At 47.2% G+C, this 24,002-nt stretch overlaps 3 protein-coding genes across 7 annotated transcripts in view; all 3 read right to left on the bottom strand.

Moving 5' to 3' along the window:
• Positions 1–303: 303 nt before the first annotated feature.
• Positions 304–4,994, bottom strand: SACK1D (scaffolding CK1 anchoring protein D). Its single transcript, XM_086853308.1, has 4 exons — positions 4,340–4,994; positions 3,225–3,392; positions 2,508–2,632; positions 304–2,262 (listed from the first exon to the last, which is right to left on the bottom strand). The coding sequence occupies exons 1-4, from the start codon at positions 4,787–4,789 to the stop codon at positions 1,872–1,874; spliced, it is 1,134 nt and encodes a 377-aa protein (XP_086709434.1). The 5' UTR covers positions 4,790–4,994; the 3' UTR covers positions 304–1,871.
• Positions 4,995–5,115: 121 nt separating this feature from the next.
• Positions 5,116–12,247, bottom strand: LOC111944410 (protein FAM83D-like). The gene is made up of 4 exons (XM_086853307.1): positions 11,724–12,247; positions 8,919–9,086; positions 8,090–8,214; positions 5,116–7,743 (listed from the first exon to the last, which is right to left on the bottom strand). The coding sequence occupies exons 1-4, from the start codon at positions 12,171–12,173 to the stop codon at positions 6,786–6,788; spliced, it is 1,701 nt and encodes a 566-aa protein (XP_086709433.1). The 5' UTR covers positions 12,174–12,247; the 3' UTR covers positions 5,116–6,785.
• A 1,571-nt stretch (positions 12,248–13,818) lies between these two features.
• The window catches only part of PPP1R16B (protein phosphatase 1 regulatory subunit 16B), a 58,620-nt gene continuing 48,436 nt past the window's right edge, over positions 13,819–24,002 (bottom strand). For all 5 annotated transcript variants that reach the window (XM_086853309.1, XM_086853310.1, XM_086853311.1 and 2 more), the window contains 5 exons: positions 22,239–22,364; positions 21,810–21,885; positions 21,308–21,437; positions 20,373–20,541; positions 13,819–19,786 (listed from right to left, as the gene is read on the bottom strand). In XM_086853309.1, coding sequence (XP_086709435.1) covers positions 19,265–19,786; positions 20,373–20,541; positions 21,308–21,437; positions 21,810–21,885; positions 22,239–22,364 — 1,023 coding nt within the window. In that variant the 3' untranslated portion in view covers positions 13,819–19,264. The remainder of the gene's footprint in view (positions 19,787–20,372; positions 20,542–21,307; positions 21,438–21,809; positions 21,886–22,238; positions 22,365–24,002) is intronic.

Below are 24,002 nucleotides of genomic sequence, written 5' to 3' on the forward strand. Positions count from 1 at the left end.
AGAAAGCCCAAACTGTTCCTAGTAAGTTTAGTAATACTGTCGTATATTCATGCTTATGGGAAAGTAAAAATCAAATCACATCCTATATTCTTAAAACTTCCCACATTAGCAATGCAGTTATGGTGGTTAAAACAAACTGCACCCCACAACACTCTACCTCTGTGGTCACTTGTTATGCTGAGTGACCACATGTAAAAGAGGTTATTAAGTTATAATTATGATGTTCTTAAAGTTCTAAGTGTATGTTTCAATGTACTTTTGATATTAGGTTCACACTATCAAAAATAAACACAACTTGCAGTATTTTGCATCACCAATATATTAGTAATTGTTGAGAAAAAATCCCACATGGAAAGAGCTGCCTATGAAAGTAATGAGGTGAATAATAAAGTGGAAAAGTTATCCTTGAGAAAATATGTACAGATAATTATTATGAAAATAACATTGCACAAACAGTATTTAGCATAGAGCTCAACACAATATGGAATTTGCCTTAATGGAAAATATAGCTAAAAATAAAAATACATATTTCAAACTTCTTTACATCTGGATGGAAGTTAATAGCACAAACCTATAAACTATTGAATATTTACAAATGAGGAGGGCCAGAATGATTACATTTCCATGATTGTAAGTACAGAAGAAAGAGGGCCCAGATCAGTTGCATACTAATCAGTACATTTTTGTAATGTCCATTTTTGTAAGATCCATCTGTCCAGTTTAATGTTACCTTGCTGCTGCTCAGCTAAGATCCATGTGAAATTCCCCTACCAAGTTTTAATCTTCCCCTCTGAAGCCCAGAGCCCACAAGACACTCACACAAGCACATACCCGACTATTTTGCAGTAGAAGAGCCACAAGAACAACTGAGAAATGGTAAACCTTGGTTTTCACTAGTGAGTATCTGCACTGGCAGGCTGCTGGAGCTTCAGTACCTCAATGTGCAGCTGTTTGGGAGGACAGCTTATCCATTTGAGAGTGGTTTGGGTTTTTTCCTCTATAGAAATTAATAGGTTAACAAATAATAATAAAAAATTAAGCTTCCAAGAAACCTCAAAAATGGTTCCGTTGCCTACTTTGGTGTCATTGCATTTCTGGTGGAATTAGGACTTTTGTGAAGAGGCACCAGCTTCACAGATTTCAGATCTACTCAGCTTTTTCCACAAGATCTGACAGCAGCAGCAGCAGCCACAGAGAAGACACAAAGTCTGTAATGCCAAGGCATTGCTCTCATTTGGCTCTCCTACAAACACAGTGGGTCCTTTAGAATATGATCACTTGCACACATTTATTGCATGATGTCCAACAACCCAAACAGTCTAATATAAAGGCCATGTAAAATACAGTCACTGCTAAACACATTAGCTCATTCTGCCTGCCAGCATAGTTTTGTATGAAAAAAATATAAATTTGAGGAGTAGTAGTGGGGTACCAACCCACTGGTTTCTAGATTAGGGTTACTCCTGTTCCGTGTCATGAACAAGGTGGTGAAGAGTTTGTACAACACAAGACCAAAACTGATTTCAGAGCCTGCTTTCATCTTGGAACAGACTTTCAAGCAATATTAATTTCAATACCTAGATTTGTTAAAAAAGAAAAAAAAAGGTTGAGCTACTGAGCTATGACACTGCCAACCCATCAGCTTAAAACATGTATGAACAGGCTGAGAAATGAAAATTTAACAGAATAGTAGAAGTCAATAATGGCTTTATAGTATTCTTCAAACAAAGCCACAATTCCAGTTTCACTTTCTCTCAGTCTGAGGTTTCTTTCCCAGCTGCCCTCACAAACACACTGCAAGACAGTGCTGGACAGGGATGGATGGACGTGGTTCCTGAGGTTCTGCTTCTTGCTCTGCATGGACATGCAGTTCATCTCTCTATGATCCAGTGTGGCCTCATAACCAGGGAGCCATTCCTCTTAGTCAGCGGGGGAGAGGTGTGCATCGTGTTATTTGGAGTGTACACGGCCTCCCTGGAGGCATGCAGCCAGCTCCTCTTCCTCTTCAGATCTCCTACAAATGCTCTCAGATACAAAAATTCCATTCTCAGGAAGTGTTCCCTGGTCATGTCTCTGGAAGCCACTGTTATCCTGAACAGCTGGTCCCACACCCTGTTCTTCTTGCAGCTGGAAAACTCTTTGAGGTTGATAGGCTTTGACCGTGAATGAAGAATCCGAAATTCCAGGTCAAAGTGTGCAACGGTGGGGCCTGACAGGATCAAAATGTTACTGCTGTTCAGCTTTCCATCTGTCCATGTAAAACTAGCAAAGGAAGAGTGAGAAAATTATAAGTGAATTCAAAATAATCAGTAAAGAAAATGTTCACTGAAAATTCTCCTTCATCGCATTTAGTTATGTTGTTCTTACAACCCAACTGATGAGCAGTGGGCTCTTCTAAGAATAAATGTTAGTCATAAAGTCTGATAAGGAAAGCAATTCTGCAGCATTGCTGGTTTTCCTTTCCATGGAGAGAAATCGTAAAGAGAGAGAAAAAAATTGGCACTTGCCTGTAGGAGCCCGTTGTCACTCTAATGCCATCAATTAACATGAACTTTTCACGGACTTTTCCAATGATTTTGGCACCTGACCTGGTGCAGTATGTGCTCCCGGTGATAATCCGAACCCTCATCAACTGTTAAAGACATGGCCAGAGTCAGGTGGACTGCAAAGTTCAGTGACTGCATTCAAAGGAATAACACAGCAATAACCATCCCTGAGGAACTGTGCACTGGCACAAGAGTCACCCACTGAAAACCGAGTGAGGATCTTGTCTTGTTTTTGTAGGCAAAGAGATGACATTAAAGTGAAAACCCATAAACTGACTGTGCAGAATGCGACTGTGAAAATTCCTGTCACCTAATCATCAGGATCCAAATTCCACAGACTCCTGAGAACCTGCTTCTCCCTCAGCCTTCAAAGTCTTGGCGAGCCCAAGCAACTCCAGTCATGCTTTAGGAACTGGACATTCCTCCTGCGTTTCCTTGAACATTCAATTAGTATCTGTGCTCAGAAAGCAGCTGTAACATCCAATTACAAAGGTTTCAGATTTTCTATTAATCACTGTCTTAGGTAAGAATAGTTAAATCTTCCAAGGTAGAGCTGGAGCAACCTAACACCCATTTTAAGTTGTGGCAGCAGGTGTAATAATTTCTTCTTTTGACAGCTTAAAGATTACAGTTGTAAGAGGCTCAGTTCCCTACCCCTATAAATATGACAAGGCTTACCTTTTCCTGCTCAAGGTCAACTCCCAGATCCTTGCACATTTTTAGAAAGTGGGAAAATGAAGACTGATCTAGAAGGATATACACTTTAACTTGCCGTTGGCTACAGGCTTCCAAGAGGTCTGTGAAGATATCAGTATCTGTGAAGGAATCCATAACCAGAGCAATCATCTGAAACGAGTTTCAGAAGAAATCATTAGGTTTTTTTCCACAGCATCGCAAGGGAGATAGCACATGAGAAATTTGACTTTCAAATTAAATATTCCTCCCTGCCTTTTTTTCAGGTGGTTATGGAACATGGTACAGTTTTCTGTGATACAGTGTATTCTTCCTCACCCTGAGATAGAACTAGATCCCTGGTTTTGACCTATATTAAGTAAATTTGGTCTCTTCCTAAGCAAGAGGGTTTGGTTGGGTTTTTTTTCTTGAGAACAGATGTTTCTCAAAAGCATTTCGAGAAGAAAAAGGTGAGCTTACTTTCAGTGCTACAGTTTTCCAGTCTTTCAACTTTGCAAATACAAAAAGAAACAGTAAGAAAACCTAAAACCACCGGTGTCTGACTGCTCTTTACATCTCACCTAAGATAAAAGTCAGGTTCATCTTCGCTATATTATTCAGATTCTCACATTTCAAGTCAAGATCTGAGTAAAACTTCCCTTGAGAGCCAGCTCCTACCCCTGCAGATATTCCCCGTGGGCTGAGCCCCGGGGTTTGCCGTGGATTCTCCGCAGGATGGGGAAGGAGCGGCTGTTTCAGAGAGCCGGGAATGGGCACGCTCGGGATGTTTCCACTCCCTGAGGGAACTTTGCGGCACCCAGAGAGCCCGGACTCGGTTTTCAGCAGTATGGGAGCGGGAAAGCCGGCAAATAATGAACCTCTTTAAAAAATAACTACAAAAAATGGTGGAGAAGACATAAAACAATACGAAACAGCAGAGTAATTAAAAATGGAAGGTGATGTAAGAGTAAGCGAAGCGGAGAAGGACGAGGTGGCCCCGGGAAGCCGCGCGGGCAGGGCAGGGCAGGGCAGGGCAGGGCAGGGCAGGGCAGGGCAGGGCAGGACAGGGCAGGGCAGGGCAGGGCAGGGCAGGGCAGGGCAGGGCGCTCCCGGGCACTCACCTGGCGGGCGGAGCGGATCTGCCGCCGCACCGCCTCCTTGCAGCCGTAGATGCTGTCCCCGCAGCCGGGCTGGAAGTGCGCCTCTACCCGCGTCAGCCCGCGGAAGGCGCCGCTGGCGAAGCCCGGCCAGCCCAGCTCCAGCGCCGGCGGCTCCAGGTCCGAGCGCTCGGGGAAGTAGGTGAGCGACGAGGCGTCCAGCGAGGCTCCGGCCGACGGCTCGGCCGCCGGCTCCGGGCCGGCTCCGGGCGGCAGCGCGGCCCGAGCGATGTCCTGCACCTCGGGCTCCGACAGGAAGGGCGCCAGCTGCTCCCGCCGCAGGAAAGCCCGCAGCGCCTCGGGGCCGCCCGCCACCAGCTCCTCCAGCGCCAGGCGCTGCGCCTCGCTGTACGGCCCGGCCGGCGGCGGCCAGCGCCCCGAGCCCTCCTCCAGACACTGCGATGCCGCGGCCATGGCCGGAGCGCCCCGGCGCTGCCCCGGCTCTTTATAGCGCTCCGCGGGCTCCTCCGCTCCTCCCGGCCGCTCGCCCACGGGACAGTCACGGGTGGCACAGCCCGCAGCCTTCCCCACGCCCAGGGAAGCGCCCGCAGAAGCGCCAACCTCTAAGGAGGAAGGATCAGCCCAGCCCTGGACCTGCTGCCCTGCCCCATCAAAAGGCTGCTCCTAAGGTTGGAGAGGGCAAATGGCCCAAGCAGGAAAGCACCGAGCGCCGACGAAGTGACTTAGTCACCCCGATTTAAAATGCCAAATAAACAGAAAACAAAGCTCAGCGATGATCAGGCGAAAACCCCATGGCAAAAAGGAGTTTATTTGTAAACTGTTTCTTGTTCCTGTTAGAGTACCTTAACAGCAGCACGGTATAATGAAAAGCACATAGAACAAACAAGGTATTTTTACATACATTCAAGAACTGCAGGACTTGAGCTCTCAAAAATACAACTCGATACTGGCTTTGAAGGTGTAATCTTGGCTCCCTCCCTGCACATTGGTTTGCTGCCAGCATTCCAGATCCACGAATCAAGCAATAAAAGTACCTTATCATTTTGAACAAGTGCAGACAGAACCTTTTTCCCCACCTCCAGCTTTAGTGAAGGAGTGGCTGCTTTGAAATACAAGTAATAAGAGTAGCTAAACCTCTTTGCTCATAGAGATTTCAGACAGAAAAGCCAAAGTTAGTTGTTCTCAACACTTACAGCCTTTTTGAGTTATGGATATTTTTATTCATTCATTCAATATTCAATCCAACAGCTGAAATGTGCCATCTACTGGACACACTTGCCCCTAAATAAAAAAATACATAGCCCAGACTGATTTGATTTGGCAGAATTCAGTGTGGTTGGTCACTGAAGTACTGAGATGCAGGTCTAAAGAAAAACAGTACAGCTCAGATCTCAGGGACAAACTTCACACACTGCTCAGGCAAGAGACCCAGCAAGCATAGACATGCACAGAAATCTGAAAATAATCAGATGAAAGCTTTGCAAAGCAACAAAACCTAAGGTCCACTCAATATGGGAAATCTTCAAAAAATAAAGTGGCACTTTAGCTCCTCAAGCCAAGTTAATGATGGAAAAATCATAGAGGGGCAAAGAGTATTTCAGACAGCATAGTTAAAAAAGAGAAAAATGTTTATTTAACTCCTAAAGTTACTTGTAAATTAACATTACCCAACATAACCCATAACATTTGTTAGTGCATTTATCAGTTTACTTTTGAACAGGGGCTTTGTCACATGCCCCCAGTGATTGCCTCACCTTGGAGTTCACTGCAAAGAAGGAAGCACACACATACACATATATATTTATATATTTTTAACAAAGGCACAAGAGCATGATCAAACTAAAGGGCTAGTTAGTTATTTGTGTTTCAGAAGGCATAAACGATAGAAAAATAATACAGTTGAAGATAACCTGCAACTGTTTCCACAGACTCTTTGCAACTTTAGTGAAAGAGTAACATGTATATCACAGAAGTTAGAATAAAATCAGCTCTATGGTTCTTTGTAAAAGCTGATTCCTCTCCTGTCAAAGATAAAATAGAAATAAAAGCCAATATTGGAAAAAAAAAGATTGAGAATTCCTTGAAATAAGATAGATCTCCAAAGCTACTCTGAGCAAGTTTAGTGTGACTCAGATTTTTCCAAGTTTACATAAATTAAAACTAGGGCATTAGCAATCCCGGAAAGCAATAACAAGTTCCGTTTTGAGGTTAAATACCCAGAATTAAAATGATCTACACCACTAATGTATACAAGAGGAACCTGTAAGTAGTTACCATATAATATCTCTTTTTCACCGCTTGCATTGCATAGTATAAAACAAAGTGCTGGGGAGCAGTGTACAGCATATTAAAAAAGTAAAAGTGCTGGACGGAAGTGGAAGAATCTTTAGGTACAAAGAGACAGCAAGTTGAGATTTGGGGGTTGTGTATTGTGTGGCCAGGACAGGGATCATTTATTCAAGGCAAAGAGCGAGGCGTCGCGGAGGCTGCGCAGGCTGGCGCTGATGTCCCGCCTCTGCTTTAGGCTGCTCCTGCCAGGAGGGTACTGGGTCATGTAGCTCGCAGGGCCACGGCCCCGCCGGGACAGGATATCCACCATGTGGCTCAGCTTCGACCTGATTGTCGAGTAGTGGAATTGCCTCTCTTTGTGCAGTTTTTGGAAATATTGTGACCTGTGACTACTGGGATATTCAAAGGACCGGAGAGAGGATATTGAGCCCGTAGAGTTTGCAAGAGAGCACTGGGATGATGATGAAGACAATGATTGCAGACTAGAACTGGATACAGCCTTTCCAGACAGAAAATACTCTTCTTTTGAAAACTTTCTGGGAAGGAGGGGTGTTTCTGTGCCCTCCTCTTCCTTTGTCTGTGTCACCACTGTCTTCAGCAAAATCGATGTCTGAGTGCCTGTCACTCTGGTTGTGACAGAAGCCTGAGTGCTCATGTCTGCTGTGGCAGTGCTGGCCTGAGTGGCTGCATTACATTTGGTCACAGCTGCCATCTCTCCCCATGGGCCAGTTTGAGTTGATGCACTTTTCTGTTCCACTGTGGCCACTTGATTGCTGAACGATTCCTCTTCACACAGGCAAGAATGCCCCAGCTTACAAAGCTTTCCTGCAGGAGGATATTCCATCTGACCTGTTTTTCCCAGTAATTTCTTTGGAGTGCTAGACAGTCTGGCAAATTCTGCTCTCAAGTTGCCTTCCACAGTATATTCTTTAGAGGATTCTGTTCTGGTCAGCAGGTGATCAAACATGCCACTGTTCCTGCAGCTGGACGGTCGCTTTGGGCTGATGGGCAGTGACTGGGCATAAAGAATCCTGAACTGGAGGTCAAAGTGTTCAACCACTTGACCTGACAACACCAGCAAGTTGCTGCTGTTCAGCTTCCCATCAGACCATGTGAAACTGTTGAAAACAAACCAAGACTCACAGTTAATCTTACATTTCAATAATACAGCTATAGACAGTAAGACTCAGCTTAAAAATGAAGGTAAGGTAAGAAGTCAACAGACTATTAATTTCTGCAGGAAGAACTCTATTTAGCCATGGCCAAGCTCTCTGCTAGCAACAAGTTGTGTAAATCAGTTTTCCAAAGGCATTTTCAGATTTGTGCCAGCTCCACTTTGACTCAGCTAGTCCATGTGCTATTGGCACTCATTAACACAGGGCAAACAGCACAGTTAATGCATCCTTTTACAACAAATCCCCCTTTCTACAGCTTCACTGGGCACCAGCAGACGCCAATACTTGCCTGTAGGAGCCTGTTGCCACTCTAATGCCATCAATTAACATGAACTTCTCCTTGGCTTTCCCGACAATTTTGGCACCTGACCTCATGTAGTAGGTGCTTCCTGTGAGAGTTCGAACTCTCATCATCTGGTTCAGAAAAGAAAGGAAAAAAGTAACATCAAATTTTAGTTAACTTCCAAAAACTTTTGATTAGCAATTCAACTAAAAAGTGGCTACGCACAGTATGGAAGATAGGAATGAAATGAACTTTTTTTAGTTTAGTTTAGGTTTTTTTTACAGTGTCTGTATATGAGTGTTTTTAGTCACACAGTGCTAAATTGCTGATAGATTAGGTGAGAACAGTCAGTTCCAATTAATTACTGCCCAGGAAGGCAGGAGTGTTTTTCCCTCTCCAGAGAAACTTACTGCAGTGAACATAAGCCTATCCAAGCCATAATAAAGCCATGTCCATTTATATTCACAGCAACTAAACAAATTACCTGGCTCACATCATCCAAAGCCTTTTAAAAGAAAGTATTAGGAAAGAAAGCAGATGATACCAGAGCTGTACCACCCTTTAGCTTCCCATGTTTCTGTTTTCCTTAGCAAGCAGTTCCTTGAGCCAAAAAAACCCAGCTATTTAAATATTGCAAAATCAAATCCCTGAAAACTGCTGCATCCTCAGGACATGGATCCCAGTGCACACAGCACATGGGGCTGGTGCACATCGTGGTTGTAGTGTCTTTAGCCTTTCAAGGCAGTCTGATACTTTATAGAAAGGTTTATTTGATATGCATAAACTGTACCACAAAAATAAAAACAAACCACACTGACCCCAATTTAGTACTTACACTTTCCTGCTCAGGACAAACTCCCAAATTGTTGCACATTTCCAAGAAATGAGGTGCAAAATCCTGGTCAAGAAGGATGTAGACAGGGACTTGGCGGTTGTTATAGGCATCCTGAAGGTCACTGAAGATCTCAATGTCTGTGAAGGAATCCATCACAAGGGCAATCACCTGCAAGGAAAGTCACACCACTTACTCAAGGTTTTTATTTTACACAAGGCCACTGCCTCTCCTGGCCATTTTCTTCTGCTGCTATCATCAGGGCCTAATGCACATTTCCTTGTCCTGCTGCACAGGTCCTGGCAAGTTCTAAAAAATTTCTATATTCCCACAATGCTCCTGTAAATGCATTGTGCCCCAGCATGCAAAGCATGGGCCTGAAGAGGTTTTTCATCTGTCTGCTGCTTTTGTACACTTTCACATCCTCCTTTCCTACACAATCCCCTGTAATGTGGCCAAACTGGGGGAGCTATCACAGCAGAATCCAGACTCCAGACAAACTCCTATCTCCACACCTGCTCTCCCAGTGTTTCAGCTACAGGAGAATTAGCTTAAGTGGCCTCCTTGCTGTCAGATCTCACAAACCCCAGCTGATTTCCAGACTCTTCCTGGTTTCTATATTCTTACTGAGTTTCTATCCCTTACCCTCACAGCAAATCCCTCCTCTCACCCAACAGTTCCTTCAAAAAGGCAATTCCTAAGATGTTCACATCTGTGACCCATCTCTCTAGCTAATTCAGAGCCACCTCACACAGATTTGGTGCTAGACTTCTCACCCTTCAAAACCTCTTCCATGGAAGGACAAAAAGGCATAAAGGATTCAGCTTTATGACTGAATTTTCCACTTTTCTATTCAACCAGCATAAAGAACAATGACAATACAACCACTGTGGGTACCTGGCACCTGCCCTTATCAGATGGAGGCTGCTGCAGCACACCCAAGGTGTATAAGCATGCAACACAGCTGCTCTGTGTGTGGCATGTCCTGTACTCACAGGAAACCTTTCCCACAGGAACAGGCTGAACTTTGCATTCCCACCTCTGTCCTGCTCCCTAAGGGACTGCCTCTGTTTGGCTGAGTTCTCATATATAACATGCACAAGCACATGGGTATTTCTAGATAAAGTTACTTTATGCTGGTGCTTGTTGTGTGTGTCCTGAGCTTCTTACCACCCAATCACTTGTCTAAGTGTTGAAGAAGATTAAAAACCAATAAGATGCTTTTGACAAGACCAGGCAAGTAAGAAAAGCACCTCTGAAAACAAATCAATTCCCACTGAATCCTTGGGAACACCGATGCCTTCACATGGCAGCTCAATTCACAGCACGTTTGAGTTCTAGTCCCAGAATTAGCAGCTGAAAAAGAAATACAGTTTTGCCCAAAATATTTAGAGTAAAGAGAAAAAACCCTTTTCTCTACTCATCCATTCAGGATAGCAAGGACAAGATCACAGCAGTCACTTGAACTAACTGTATTTGAGTGCATTAGTTAGAGATGGAATTATGCAGCATCTGAAGTTTTCCCCATCTTCACATTAACTTGAGGAACTCAGAAATGATTGAGAAGTATCACAAGGAATCTGACATTCAGTAAATTTTAGGGTGTCAAAAATGTCCATTTATGTCTACAAAAACGCTCCCTGGATCAGGCAGAGCCACAAAGGGAGCAGGAGCAGCTTGCCTTGTTCTTGGCTCAGTGTGAAGGATGGTGTTTGTCAGGATGCTGCAAGGAATAATGATACGAACAAGTACAGCTTTTGCGGGGAATAAACGTCTTTATGGCATTTACTCGAGTTACCAGACTGGTCTCATATACCTGCAGGGATTGTGTGAGAACAGAGCTTACTCTGTGACCGTTTCTGGCAAGAAGCCCATGGTTCATGTCATCCTCACACACTCCCTAAGCTTCTGCCCTCGGAAGGGAGCAGAGACCAAGCTCGATTGCTGATTCAAGGTGTGCAGTGCACGTTACACAAAGAGACAGGGCTTGCTTCATCTGGCCACCCAAAAAGGAAGCTGTACATTTAAATTTCAGCTGAGCCAATGGAATGGCTGCTAAGGAGAAGGGTGGTTCCCGGCTAGGGATAACTGTTGGAGGCTGTAAACTCCGGGAATGCAATGATTTACAGGGAACAGTTACAAGGTCCTACACCACGTGGTTTTGAAGCCACATTGTGCACCAGAACAAAAAGCGTCCACTCCTGCAGGAGGAAAATCCTGTCAAAAGCAGTTCTGTACGTCACTTGGAGGAAATTAGTGAGCAAAGGAAGGGAAATACAATCATGCTGTTCTATCTATAGGTAACCTTTATAGAAGGGACTTTTTCTGTGTCACACCTTTGTGCAAGCGAATCTGTCTGGCAGAGCACATTAGTGGGGAATTTTGAATAGGAGAGGAGACCTTTAGCTCCGAGGTAAAGCAGGATCAGCTTTCACTGGGTACAGCGGCTGTGCTGGCCATGGCAGCAGCGCTGGGGAACGGGGAGCTCTTGGCGCATCACCTCCAGAGCACCCGGGGAAGGGAGGGCTCGCAGACGCAGCAAACAGAGCACCACTTTTTCTGTATTTTCGAGCTTGTCCTCCTTAATGAGACTGTCTGCTGGACAAGGGTTTTAAAGCCGCTTGTCTTTGCTCGGTGTCCCACGGCGACGCTTAGCGGTGCCGGGACCGAGTTTTTATGTGCTCGCAGACCCAGGGGAGAGGGGCCCCGGGCAGGGCAGGGCAGGGCAGGGCAGGGCAGGGCAGGGCAGGGCAGGGCAGGGCAGGACAGGGCAGGGCAGGGCAGGGCAGGGCGCTCCCGGGCACTCACCTGGCGGGCGGAGCGGATCTGCCGCCTCACCGCCTCCTTGCAGCCGTAGATGCTGTCCCCGCAGCCGGGCTGGAAGTGCGCCTCTACCCGCGTCAGCCCGCGGAAGGCGCCGCTGGCGAAGCCCGGCCAGCCCAGCTCCAGCGCCGGCGGCTCCAGGTCCGAGCGCTCGGGGAAGTAGGTGAGCGACGAGGCGTCCAGCGAGGCTCCGGCCGACGGCTCGGCCGCCGGCTCCGGGCCGGCTCCGGGCGGCAGCGCGGCCCGAGCGATGTCCTGCACCTCGGGCTCCGACAGGAAGGGCGCCAGCTGCTCCCGCCGCAGGAAAGCCCGCAGCGCCTCGGGGCCGCCCGCCACCAGCTCCTCCAGCGCCAGGCGCTGCGCCTCGCTGTACGGCCCGGCCGGCGGCGGCCAGCGCCCCGAGCCCTCCTCCAGACACTGCGATGCCGCGGCCATGGCCGGAGCGCCGAGCCCGGCAGCTTTGTGGCGAGTTTGAATCCAAACAGCGCGGCCGCCGCCGCCGCCTTCCCCGCCCCGCGCCGCCGTTGGCTCCGGCAGCCGGCACCGCCTCCACGGGCGGGACAGCCCCGGGACAGCCCTGGGACAGCCCTGGGACAGCCCTGGGACAGCCCCGGGACAGCCCTGGGACAGCTCTGGGACAGCCCTGGGACAGCCCCGGGACAGCCCCGGGACAGCCCCGGGACAGCCCTGGGACAGCCCTGGGACAGCCCTGGGACAGCCCCGGGACAGCCCCGGGACAGCCCCGGGACAGCCCCGGGACAGCTCCGGGACAGCCCCGGGACAGCTCTGGGACAGCCCTGGGACAGCTCTGGGACAGCCCCGGGACAGCTCTGGGACAGCCCCGGGACAGCCCTGGGACAGCTCTGGGACAGCCCTGGGACAGCTCTGGGACAGCTCTGGGACAGCTCTGGGACAGCCCTGGGACAGCCCTGGGACAGCTCTGGGACAGCTCTGGGACAGCTCTGGGACAGCCCTGGGACAGCCCTGGGACAGCCCTGGGACAGCCCCGGGACAGCCCCGGGACAGCCCCGGGACAGCCCCGGGACAGCTCCGGGACAGCCCCGGGACAGCTCTGGGACAGCCCTGGGACAGCTCTGGGACAGCCCCGGGACAGCTCTGGGACAGCCCCGGGACAGCCCTGGGACAGCTCTGGGACAGCCCTGGGACAGCTCTGGGACAGCTCTGGGACAGCTCTGGGACAGCCCTGGGACAGCCCTGGGACAGCTCTGGGACAGCTCTGGGACAGCTCTGGGACAGCTCTGGGACAGCCCTGGGACAGCTCTGGGACAGCCCTGGGACAGCTCTGGGACAGCCCTGGGACAGCCCTGGGACAGCTCTGGGACAGCCCTGGGACAGCCCTGGGACAGCTCTGCCCGATCCCTGCCCCAGCTCTGCCCCAGCCCTGCCCCAGCCCTGCCCCAGCCCTGCCCCAGCCCTGCCCCAGCCCTGCCCCAGCTCTGCCCCAGCCCTGCCCCAGCCCTGCCCCAGCTCTGCCCCAGCCCTGCCCCAGCCCTGCCCCAGCCCTGTCCCAGCCCTGCCCCAGCCCTGCCCCAGCCCTGCCCCAGCCCTGCCCCAGCCCTGTCCCAGCCCTGCCCGCCTTCAGGGGACGGGCAGGAATCGCGGAGTTTTTGCCCTGAACAGAATTAAACCCCTCCGAGAAAGGCGATGGTAAGGATGCTTGCTAACAAGTGCCGGAGCTAAAGCCTTGAGCACTGCCACGGAAAGCAGGCACAGCTTTGACTTTGCGGTTTGTCTCCAGCTCCAGCTGCCGCCACTTCACAGAATCACAGAATATTCTGTGCTGGAAGGGATCCCCAAGCCTCATCAAAGTCCGATTTCCGGCCGTGCACAGTACAGCACCAAGAGTCCCACCATGGCCTTGACAATATTGTCCAAACGCTTCCTGAGCTCTGCATTTGAAACAAAAAGTTACACCCATCCACTGCCTAGATTTCTTCTGCTTGACGTCCCCTGGCTGTACACAGCTGAGAGACAGAGGTATTTAACAGAGTGCCAAAACTTAAACCAATTTAAAAAAAAAACCTAAAACAAAAACAACAACAAAAAACCCTCAGTGGCATTTTTGTATTATTAAAAGAAATTTAATATAATTTTTAAATTAAAAAATTCAATCTCTCTATTAAAGACACTGAGTCAGGTGCTAATACTGTCAAACATATGCTTTTGGCATGAGTTTACATAAAGTTTAAGATTTTATGCATTGCTTCAACAAGTTAAGAAACCATCTTCATACTTACAGTAGCAATAAAGTCAATTCCATACAATATCAAATATCCTTTTTTAAAAAAAGTTTTAAATATATTAGACTCTGATTGCCAAAATGCCATTTTATACACAAAGCTGCTAATACAATATACAGTTCTTACATTATTTTTTTTTCTTCACATAAAATACATTTCATCAAGTTTTATTTTGTACATTGTTTACTACTGATCAATGGAATTACGAGTTATTGCAGAAGGCTTGCCATCATCTCTTACTGTCCTGTACACACAGCAGTCCCGCCTGCTCCAGGGTTATCCACACTCCTGCAACCTCACACCGCAATCTAAAGGCTGAAGACATTGTGGTGGCAATACTAAGGCTGCATCTGCACTGTTTAAAAACCCGTATCTCCCCTCCAGCTGCGGGTGGAGACCATTGCATTGGTGTAGCTTTGGGATCAGGTATCACGAGCAGAGTCTCCTCTACTACAGCTTCCACGGCTGAAACATGGCAAAACATTCTAGGTCATAATTGTGCCATGGCAGATGTTTCCCAGAGAGCCCAGTGGTACTCAAACTGTGTGAGGGAACTGAGAAGTCCATTACCAGTTTGGCCAACATGAAAACAGAATTAAGGTGAAGAACAACCAGGGAGAACTGTTCTGTTGCACATCCACAGGCAAAACAAAACAAAAAATGTAAATGTGTAAAGGTGTAAGAGGTGAGACCTTGCTGCTGCAAGTGTGTTCTGGATTCTGCCAGCAGAGAACTGACATACCAAAGTAGTCAATGGGATTTGTCAAAATACAATGAAGCTCCTGTGCATTTCCTTTCTGTGTATTTAGGAACAGAGAAGTGCTGATCATGAGAGAAATAAGGAGTAAATAATAATGTCAAAATCTGCCATGCTCTGAACTGTTATCCCCTTGCAAAAGTCTCCAAGTTAAAGATCAGCAAGAACTGTATAGTCACCAGAAACCTTCCAGAGAAGAAGAAACGAGTTACCTTTAGCAAGTATAAGGCACAGAAATAACCCAGGTGTAGGGAGAAACCTTTAGCAGACAGACAACAGTTCATCCACAGCTCACTGGAGACCAGTGCTATTGCTTTCTCAGGATATTCCCTTCTCCATGGTAACTGATTTAGTTTCAGCAGGGATGATGTGGGTAATCACAGCTCCAAGACTGAAGAAAAAAGGACACTAGAAAGAAGTTGTAATGTCATTTGGGAGCTTTTAAGGGATTTCAACCCCATGAAGACCCTGCTCAATAAACTTGAGAATTCACTGCCTCCACCGAGTATTGCACTGAGTCATTATTGCTATTGCCCTGCCATGCTCTTCTCCATCCCTACCAGGAGTTCCTCATCCAGGTGGTTCTTCAACCACACCTCCAAGATGGCACAGAATCACATCAGCTAGAGTCAGTTCTTCCCAAAACTGGGAGGGTTTTAAGATTCAGGAGCACCAAAGAAGTGAAATTAGGTGGGCTGAAATCACATCATGTGGTATGTGAAACACAGATCCAGGTCTGATTCCAAACACATCCCAGCAATGAGACTCAAGCCCTTATCTAACATTGCTGTGCTGGGGCTTCCTTGGCTGAGCTCACTAAAGTACACACATTGTTTTGTAAGACACCTTTTTCTCCATCTAACAAATTTCTTTCAACGTGGAATGTAAAGCTTCTCCCATCAACCACTTAGTTTGCTAGAAACGGTACAAATTCAGCACACAGGAAAATGTTGTGAGGGGAAGGGTTATTCCTGTGCAGCTCTGCCTGCAACAGACCTGTCAGTACATCCACATTCTCAGATCTTTGCACAGTCTCTATGAACAATACAACATTTTTCTCCCTGGTAACTGAACAGTGACTCTAATCTGGCCTTGAATCTGTAATTAGATATTTATTGATCTTAAAACCATTCAGTATATCATAAAAACCTCAAATGCTCCTCTAATAAACTAAGATATGCCAGTCACAACATGATTTCTACGTTCTACAGCTTTTTAGCCACATTAAGATCCAATGAAACAGCCAAGTGTCCTCTGCTCTCTACCTTAGAGCTTTCCTCTGGGATGGCCTTTAAAACACACAGATATCAAAAACCCACTATTGCAACACTGCTAAATTTTACAGTGCAAAGTGTTATTCCTAGAGGTAGGCTGTTACAATGCCTGTGTAAGAGAATCTATGTGGTTTTTATTCCTCCAATAGCCTGTTTTTCTGCACAAAATAGTTCACCAGAAGCAGGTTAATTATCCACCTTACAGAATCCCTCATCCCAGACCTACAACCAACAGCTCTGCCAGTGCTCCACAGGCAGTGACCACTATATCCCAAATGTCACCACACAGAAGCATGAATCCATTCCAGGCCATTCTTCAACAGCCTTCCAGCTCATGCCCTGGTGCAATTTCAGCCCAAAGCCAGTGGTAGGTCAGTACTTGGCAGGGCTGTGAGACACATCCTGAAAGATTTATCCATTACTGCCCCTTACTGTTAATAACTCTCCTGTCTGATTAAGAATTGATTACATTTGATCAGACACCACGAGACTTCACAGTAGGATGATGAGTTCCCAGAGTTTTACTTATGTGAAATACCAATGGAAGCCAAAGAGCTGTTTGTCTAAAATGGACTTGTTTCCTGCAGTTCTAATGTATTAACAGCTCTCAATGAAAGCAAGCCTCAAACTACTTTACACTATTGCATTCGTGATCTCCACTTCCTTGCAATTAGGCAGGGTTCAATACACTTGCTAGCACAAAGTTGCTCTGAGAAGGAAAAGGGCCCTACTCCTCCTTTGCTGGGAGGGAAGGCAACATCTGGGCCCAAATTTTGCACCATATACAACCCAGTAGATAGCGGCACCAAAATTTCTTAGAGTGAGCTCAGAGATCTCATTAGGATGGATGTGGAGTGACAAACCTCTCCACCATGGGAGAAGAGAGGCACCTGAAAGATCATCTCCCCTGTTCTGTAGTAGCCAGGCCACAATTGGTGTTATCCCAGAATAATTTACTCAAGGTAATTAAAGATCCACTGTTAACCACAGTATGGATGCATGCATGCAGTAAAGTCTTTCCAGTTACCAAATCACCCTATTACTACTAGAGAATGACTTTAAAATCCCTTAAGGTCAAGCAGAAGAAGCATTTTCTAGTCCTATAATTAGCATATGTTTCAACAATGGAGGGAGCCTTCAACTTCTCTGCTTTGAACTCTGTCTTTAGCAGAACTGGGGTTTTAAGCAAACCAGATCAACTGCTACCATTTTCTAGTTTGCACCTAAAACTGGCGAGGAAAGAGAATTCTTTCATACAGTTCAAACCATTAAATTATCAGCCTGGTAGCTCACAGGTCCAAGGTGTGTCCTGCACAGCGTGGCAGTGGTGGTGACACACAGCCACCTCTGCTGCCTCGAGGAGAGCCCTGTATGGGAATGTATGCAGCCCCAGCAATGGGTGGATCTGATGGGGGGCAGAGGGTAGCACTTAACAGTCACTGGCAGCCTCAATCAATTTTTTATAGCCTAGAAAAAAGTTAAGGCTGTGAGGATCCCCACAGAGGGAGAGTACATGTGAAGGGGAATATTGATGTCTAACAGGTGCCAGATAAAAGGAAGATGGGTGGAAGCTGCATTTGCTGTTGCTTGGCTGAAGCACAACTACGTGAGCTAGATTTAATCCACTGATGGCTTACAGAGACCCAAACAGGTTTATGTCCTCAGAGTTTTAAGCTGCCCAAGAAGACACATATTCATGCAGGCAAACAGTTAATGTGTGTGACAGCCCCTCTGTGCAGAGGAGTTAAAGATTTACAGTTACTTCTTAAATACAACTGAAGTGTGGCCAGCTCCTCAGAGCTGTCCCACACTGTCCTCACACCTCCCCCACGTATACAAAGCCTGAACTTGCTGCAAAGCCAGTGCTAAACCCCCAGGTTACCCTGTGCCAGTGTTTGCCAGGTGGGCTGTCAGAGCTCACATGAGTACACCAAGACACAGTGTTGGTGCTGCAGCTGCTCCACAGCAGAGAGGCTTTGTTAAATACTGATGGTGTCAGGAAACCCCCACAGACACAGGGGCCATTAAACCTTCCTCTGCCAGCTGCTGCCCACTGCTGACAGCTTCAGCAAGGGAGCTGGAAACCAGAACAAAGCATCTCCTGTCCTGCTGCAGTGTTCAACTACCACAGCAATGGTTAAAGTTATTTCTCAGCCAAAGACTGCAGGTTAATGCAAGTGCTGTCACATCTATGGGATTAGAAATGCTTCCATGGCGTTCCTAGGTTAGTGTTGGCAAGCCTTTCCTTCACATCCCTCCTGAGCCCTGTGGTTCTGGAAATCCAGAAAAAATCAGAACACAAAGCATATTGCCCCTAGTATCTGTGTTGAGCGTACAGAGTAAACAAACAGAATCAATAGGAAAGTGAGATCAACAAAAGTCTTTTCAGTTTTAACAAATTAGGAGTCTAAATAGTACAAATAAGTTTTTTAAATTACTTATTCCAATATAGACCTTTGTCAGTATTTTATTGCAGTAAAATTCTATTGCCAGGGCCCCTTTATTGCAACATCAGTTTTAAAGCCTATTGAGTGAAGCCTGTTCCAGGAAAAGTTCTGCTTCAAACCTGATGGCAGTCTGCAGTGACGAGCTGACAGGAGCAGAACAGGACCCAGCCAGTGCACAGTTTGTGATGGTGAGCTGTCACTGCAAGGAGGTAACGCCTTGCAAACTTCCTAAGTGCAGCATCTGTGCTTGCTTGTTGCTCCAGCCCTGGAAGTGCTGGATCCAGCTGTGTGGAAAACAACTCTGTCCACTCTTGCAAACCTCATGCAGGGGCTGACCTCCCCTCCAGGATATGTGCATCACCCAAAAGTGAAAACACAGGTCTGAACTGTCACCCTCCAGCTGCTCGGTGACTTACAGCAAGAGGCTCAGACACAAAGATTTGAATTCAGATCCTTTCCTTGTTCCAAGGCATCTCATGACTTACCAAGGATGGGGAGGCAGCACACCATACTTTATTCCCCAGGGAGCAAGGCTAAGGAGACTCCTTTGACATCGTATTGATGTGCATCCCTTCCTCTCCTAAGAGCCTTGCTCCACCTGCATTACTCATCCAGCTGCAATGGAAGTAATTGGCAGGGTAAAGTACAATTCGAGATGAACAAGGCTGCCACAGTCAGGATGTCCATAACCAAATTCTCCCTTTGGAATGCAAACAACCTGGCCACTGCGACGGATCCAACCAGCCCACCCACGTCTCGTTTCCTCTGGGGTGAGACACAGGCCGGACTAGGAAATCCTGCAGCACCCGTGCACCTTCTCTTCCATTTCCTCCATGGGAGCTTTGAATTTCAAGAGGGGTGGATCACCACTGGACACTGTGTAATACACTGGGGTCCCATTGGAACTGTAGGGAGAAGTCCTGGATTCGATTAAGTGCGACTTGGGCTCGCCCACGCTCTCAGCAACTCCCGCCACGCCGGCGCTGAAGTGGGTGCTGAGGAAGGGGTGCTGGAGCAGTTTGGCTGCAGCTCGCTGCCGCTTCAGTTCCGACAGCGTTTGGTGGTTGTGCTCCTTGTAGGTGCCCCAGAGCTGCGGGGCCTCGGGCAGCGCGGGGCTGCCGTAGGGCAGCACGTGCCCGGGGTTACTCTCGGGGTCAGCGTGCATGCTCCAAATGTCCCCGTTGGAGAAGGGGTACTGGTAAGGGCTGGCAGATGCCATCAGTCCGTTCTGCAGCGGGATCTCGCTGTCGCACTGGGTGCTTTTGTTCGCTAGCTCCGGGAGGAGGGCGGAGTTCTCCAGCACTGAATTCTGTAACAGCAAGACAGGAAAGAGCATTTTCCCCCATTCCCCATAGCAGGGTTCATCCCTGTGACACCCTGCTAAGTCTGCTCACACTCAGCCTTTCTACCAGACAGGTGCTGCAGCACAAACACTGAATTCCCCCACTAATGCTGCGAGCCCCAACCAGGAACTCTTTCCCAAATAGGACATGGAACCTTAACTTGGAAGGCCTCACACACACACAAAAAAAAATATGCTTACCTATATAACATAATTTAATAATTAATAATTTAAATTTAATTTTAAAAAAGTAACTGCAAAGCAAGTTTACAATTCTTTTGTGCTTACCAGTTTGTGACCTTTAGAATGAAAGGCACACAGTATTTTTTTTGAGCATCCTGGTTCATTTTTACCTCAAAACTATGTATGCAGCTGTAAATCCAAAACAGGCTTTCCACTTGAGTGAGACATCCCACTTTATACCAGATGAGAATTTGGTCTTTTGCTTACACCTGATGGATGAGGCCTACAAATTTTTCAGCCACCTTCCACCTGCTGCTACTGAACCTGCACCACCAGCCCTCCGCAGTGACTCCCACCAGAGATTCCTTACAGGGTCTGTATTCTCCTGGTCAGACCGAGTCTCCCCGATTTCTCCAATGAGACCTGAGTTTCTTCCTTCTTCTGCTGCCCCCAGTTGCTGCCACACCATGGCCTCCTTCTCGCACTCCTTCCTGTAGAGGTTTGTCCTGTCCGAAAGGCTGGCCCTCCTCACCACCTTCCTGTGGGACAGGGACAAGGGGCATCAAAGCTGTGAGCAGGACATGACATTTCCTCTTAGCCTGTAGCTCTTCTCACCTCCTCCTCCTCCTCCTCACACTCCACAGCCTCTCCCTCTGGAATGGAACGTGGATTCAGCTTCCTGGCACCCACACAAAGCCAAGGCACTGGGGTGGATGCTGAAGGTGGGAGGAATTTTATGGAGCTCCAAACTGGCACTGCAAATCTGTGGTAGAGCTCATGCAGGTCACCTTATGGACCTATTCTGCAACCAGTGCAGTAAATGTAGAGGGAAATGGCCCATGGGCTGTTTAGGGAGCTTTGTGGTGGCAAGGACTGCTTTGGTGTCTAGTAAACATCTTATAAAGACCTCTGCAAACTGTGTCTCAGCACTGCATCTTGGCCATGTGACACACTCCTGAAAAGCTCAAGTTAATCCACTTGAAGCACTGATTTCCAACACCAGTTTCAGTGTTTTAACAGGGTAAATTCTTACCATTTGGTCCTGTGCTCAGGCCAGTCCTTAAACCACACCAGCACAAAACTATTGTTTTTGTGTTTTCCCCCCAAGAATTAGCACCCCTTCCTAGGGAAAAAGCCACTCTCCAAAGGAGCTCTGCTTTCAGCAACTGAAGTGAGCTCCTGCCTTTCACAAGTTCATTCAGACAGGACAGAAGGGTGGTTCTCACCAGCCTCAGGGTGCTCTGCAGCCACACCTGGGTGGCCAGGCCAGTGCCCCAGTGACCTGCAGGGAACAGCACAACTCACCCCCGGCTGCCCGTGCTGGAGGTCCTGCGGCTCAGGGAGGATTTATGCCTCATCTGAGACTTCATGATCACATCGTGTTTGTGTTTCAGCTCCAGAAGCAGCACCTTGAATTCCTCCTCTTCACACAGATCTATGGCACACACAGACCAAGCCCTTTGTCAGAGGGTTCTCATTAACACCATGTTACTAATTGTGCCTTCCTAATTAGACACCCAGGTCTTAGGGCTGCACAAAACAGCAGGGGGGCTCCCAAGCACAAGGGATAACATAGGAAACACGCAGCAGGAAGACTTGGTGCTTGAGAAATGTCTTCTTCCTTCTTTTTATGAGCAGGAAAAAGAACTTTCTGTAGTAAAGTAGGTGCTTCAAAACTTCAGTCCCTGTTAAATAAACTTCGATTCTAAAAAGATACCTAAAAAATGACGTTAATGCTTCTGAAAGCACCACATGAGGACTCCAGCCATTTCTTAGCCATTTCTTTCTTTAAGCTTCATAAACTCACCTATTGGCATCTCATCCAAAGATGTCCTGGCACTCAAACTAGCCCCATGGGACACGAGCAATTCAGCCATCTGCATCTGAAGAATGGAAAGAAAGCCAAGATATAGAGGCATTTGAGGCAATTTAGGCTTTCCTCCCTAAAGCTGAAAGGCTGGAATAAGATGAGAGGCAATGGCAGATGGGTTCAACTCGCCCCAAGTACCTCTGGTGTGTGATGTCAAACACTGTTCCCACCATCCACCTGCACAGGCATGCTCTGACTGAAATTTCTCAGCAACCAGTTCTTTTAAGAGCCCATGGGATCTCCTCTGATGCTGTCCAGACAGCCCAGCCCTAGTGCAGGTTTATTTCATTTGCAGAGTACTCCACAGTTGGCCCAAACAGAAAGAAATGCCACCCTCACACACAACAACTACAGCAAAATCCTTACCTGGCCCCAAAAAGCAGCAGCATGCAGAGGTTCCCAGCCATCCCAGTCCTTCACATCCAGGCTTGCCCCCTGGTCAAGGAGCACTTCAGCTGCATGCAGATAGCCATTGGCTGCAGCTATATGCAGCTAGGAGATAAGGAACAGAGCATGAGCCACCTGCAAGGACCACAAATGGTTTTATACACCAAGTTTCAGAGGATTTTCTTGGATAATGGTTGAGCCTAGAGCTGGCCAGGCAGCACATTTCACACTGGGCAGATGGCACCAGGTCAAGAGCAGGTCATTCCTGTTACTACAGCTCAGTATTGCCTGCATGTAATTCTGTTTGGAGAGGAAATTGTTTAACAGTTAGAATAACTTAGATATATGGATGAGAAAAATAATGTATTCCCATTTTAAATCAAGGGCTTTTAAGTGCTTCTCAATTTGTAGGGAAAGCACCATCAAAACATGTGCCTGCAATGCAGAACACCATCCACTGTAAGTTCTGCATTTCTCATGCCAGAAGAACATCTCCTCTTCCCCACTAAAGTGCTGTGGATGTGATTTTTCTGAATCAAATTTACAGCCTGCTTTAGTCAGGACTCTGTGCAATTGCACTTCCAATCACACTATAATTATTTTCACCATTTAAAAGTCAAAAACATTTTAAACCTTGGCTACTTTAACTAAAGGGAATATGATTTTTCAGATATTGGCTTCCAACTACAGCCACCGCTTTGAAGACAATCAATAATGGTCTTTTTTAGTCCTCCAACTTCATGTCTCTGAAGATTTTCATAACTGCAGTCTGCTCTTGCATCAAACATTGACCCATGCACTGCTCTGAAGGGATTAATTCCACTCAGAGCTCCTGCTACTTCAGTTGTGTTAAAGGGGAGAATCAAAGCTTCTTTTCAAAAAATTTTCATGAGGATGCCATCACACGGAGTTAAAACTTCATCTGGAAATAAACTCTGATGCTTTCTGGCAACTCAATTAATTTCTACATACATTTTATGCCACTTTCTAGAGGCCACATGAATTAATAAGGAATCAGTTGGGGATGATACGAAAGGGGGAGGCAAGAGGTCTGCTTAAATGTATGTATATAATCCCTGTTAAAGGAAAAAATGCATTAAAAAATAAGCTGCAATAAAAACTTCAATCATCCAAGCTCACCTTCGAGGGAGCCTGCCCTCCCCTTACATGTCTGGTAAATGCTAAAAATGACATTTAGATTAAGAAACTGGAATGCACTGCCATGGCCTGGCCCTCAAACAATGAACCAAGTGCCTGTATATCAGATATATCTGGACTCAAGCATTAAATGGCCATGGTTGTATGAAATTCCCAACACACATTACCACATTACTGAACTTTCCCTAAGCTGGGACTGCTGTTAGACACAGTTTAGGAGACACATTTGTGGGGTACAAAGAGCTAGGATTGTTCAGCCATCTCAGTCCCTGTCCAGACAAATCAGATGCCAGCTTGCTTTGTGCTGTTCTTGTCCTGGGTGATCACCTCTGCCCAGGGCAGGTGCCACCCAGTGAGAACAAACACAGCGGCCACTGACTCTGTGAGCTAGACCCCACACAAAGCAGAAGGAGGGAGGAAGTCTCCAGGGTTCTCATCACTCATCCTGCTCTCATGGAAAGCAGAGGGCTCTCACATCTCCTCCACAGGAGCCAAATCAGCCCATGAGAAGCAGGAGGTTACTGGGAGGTCCTTCAGGCCCAGCTCCCTGCAGGTTAGCAGATGTGTTATGTTCTATGGGATTTC

The sequence above is a fragment of the Cyanistes caeruleus genome, chromosome 16, assembly GCF_971803275.1.
Source record: "Cyanistes caeruleus chromosome 16, bCyaCae1.hap1.1, whole genome shotgun sequence".
NCBI lineage: Eukaryota > Metazoa > Chordata > Aves > Passeriformes > Paridae > Cyanistes > Cyanistes caeruleus.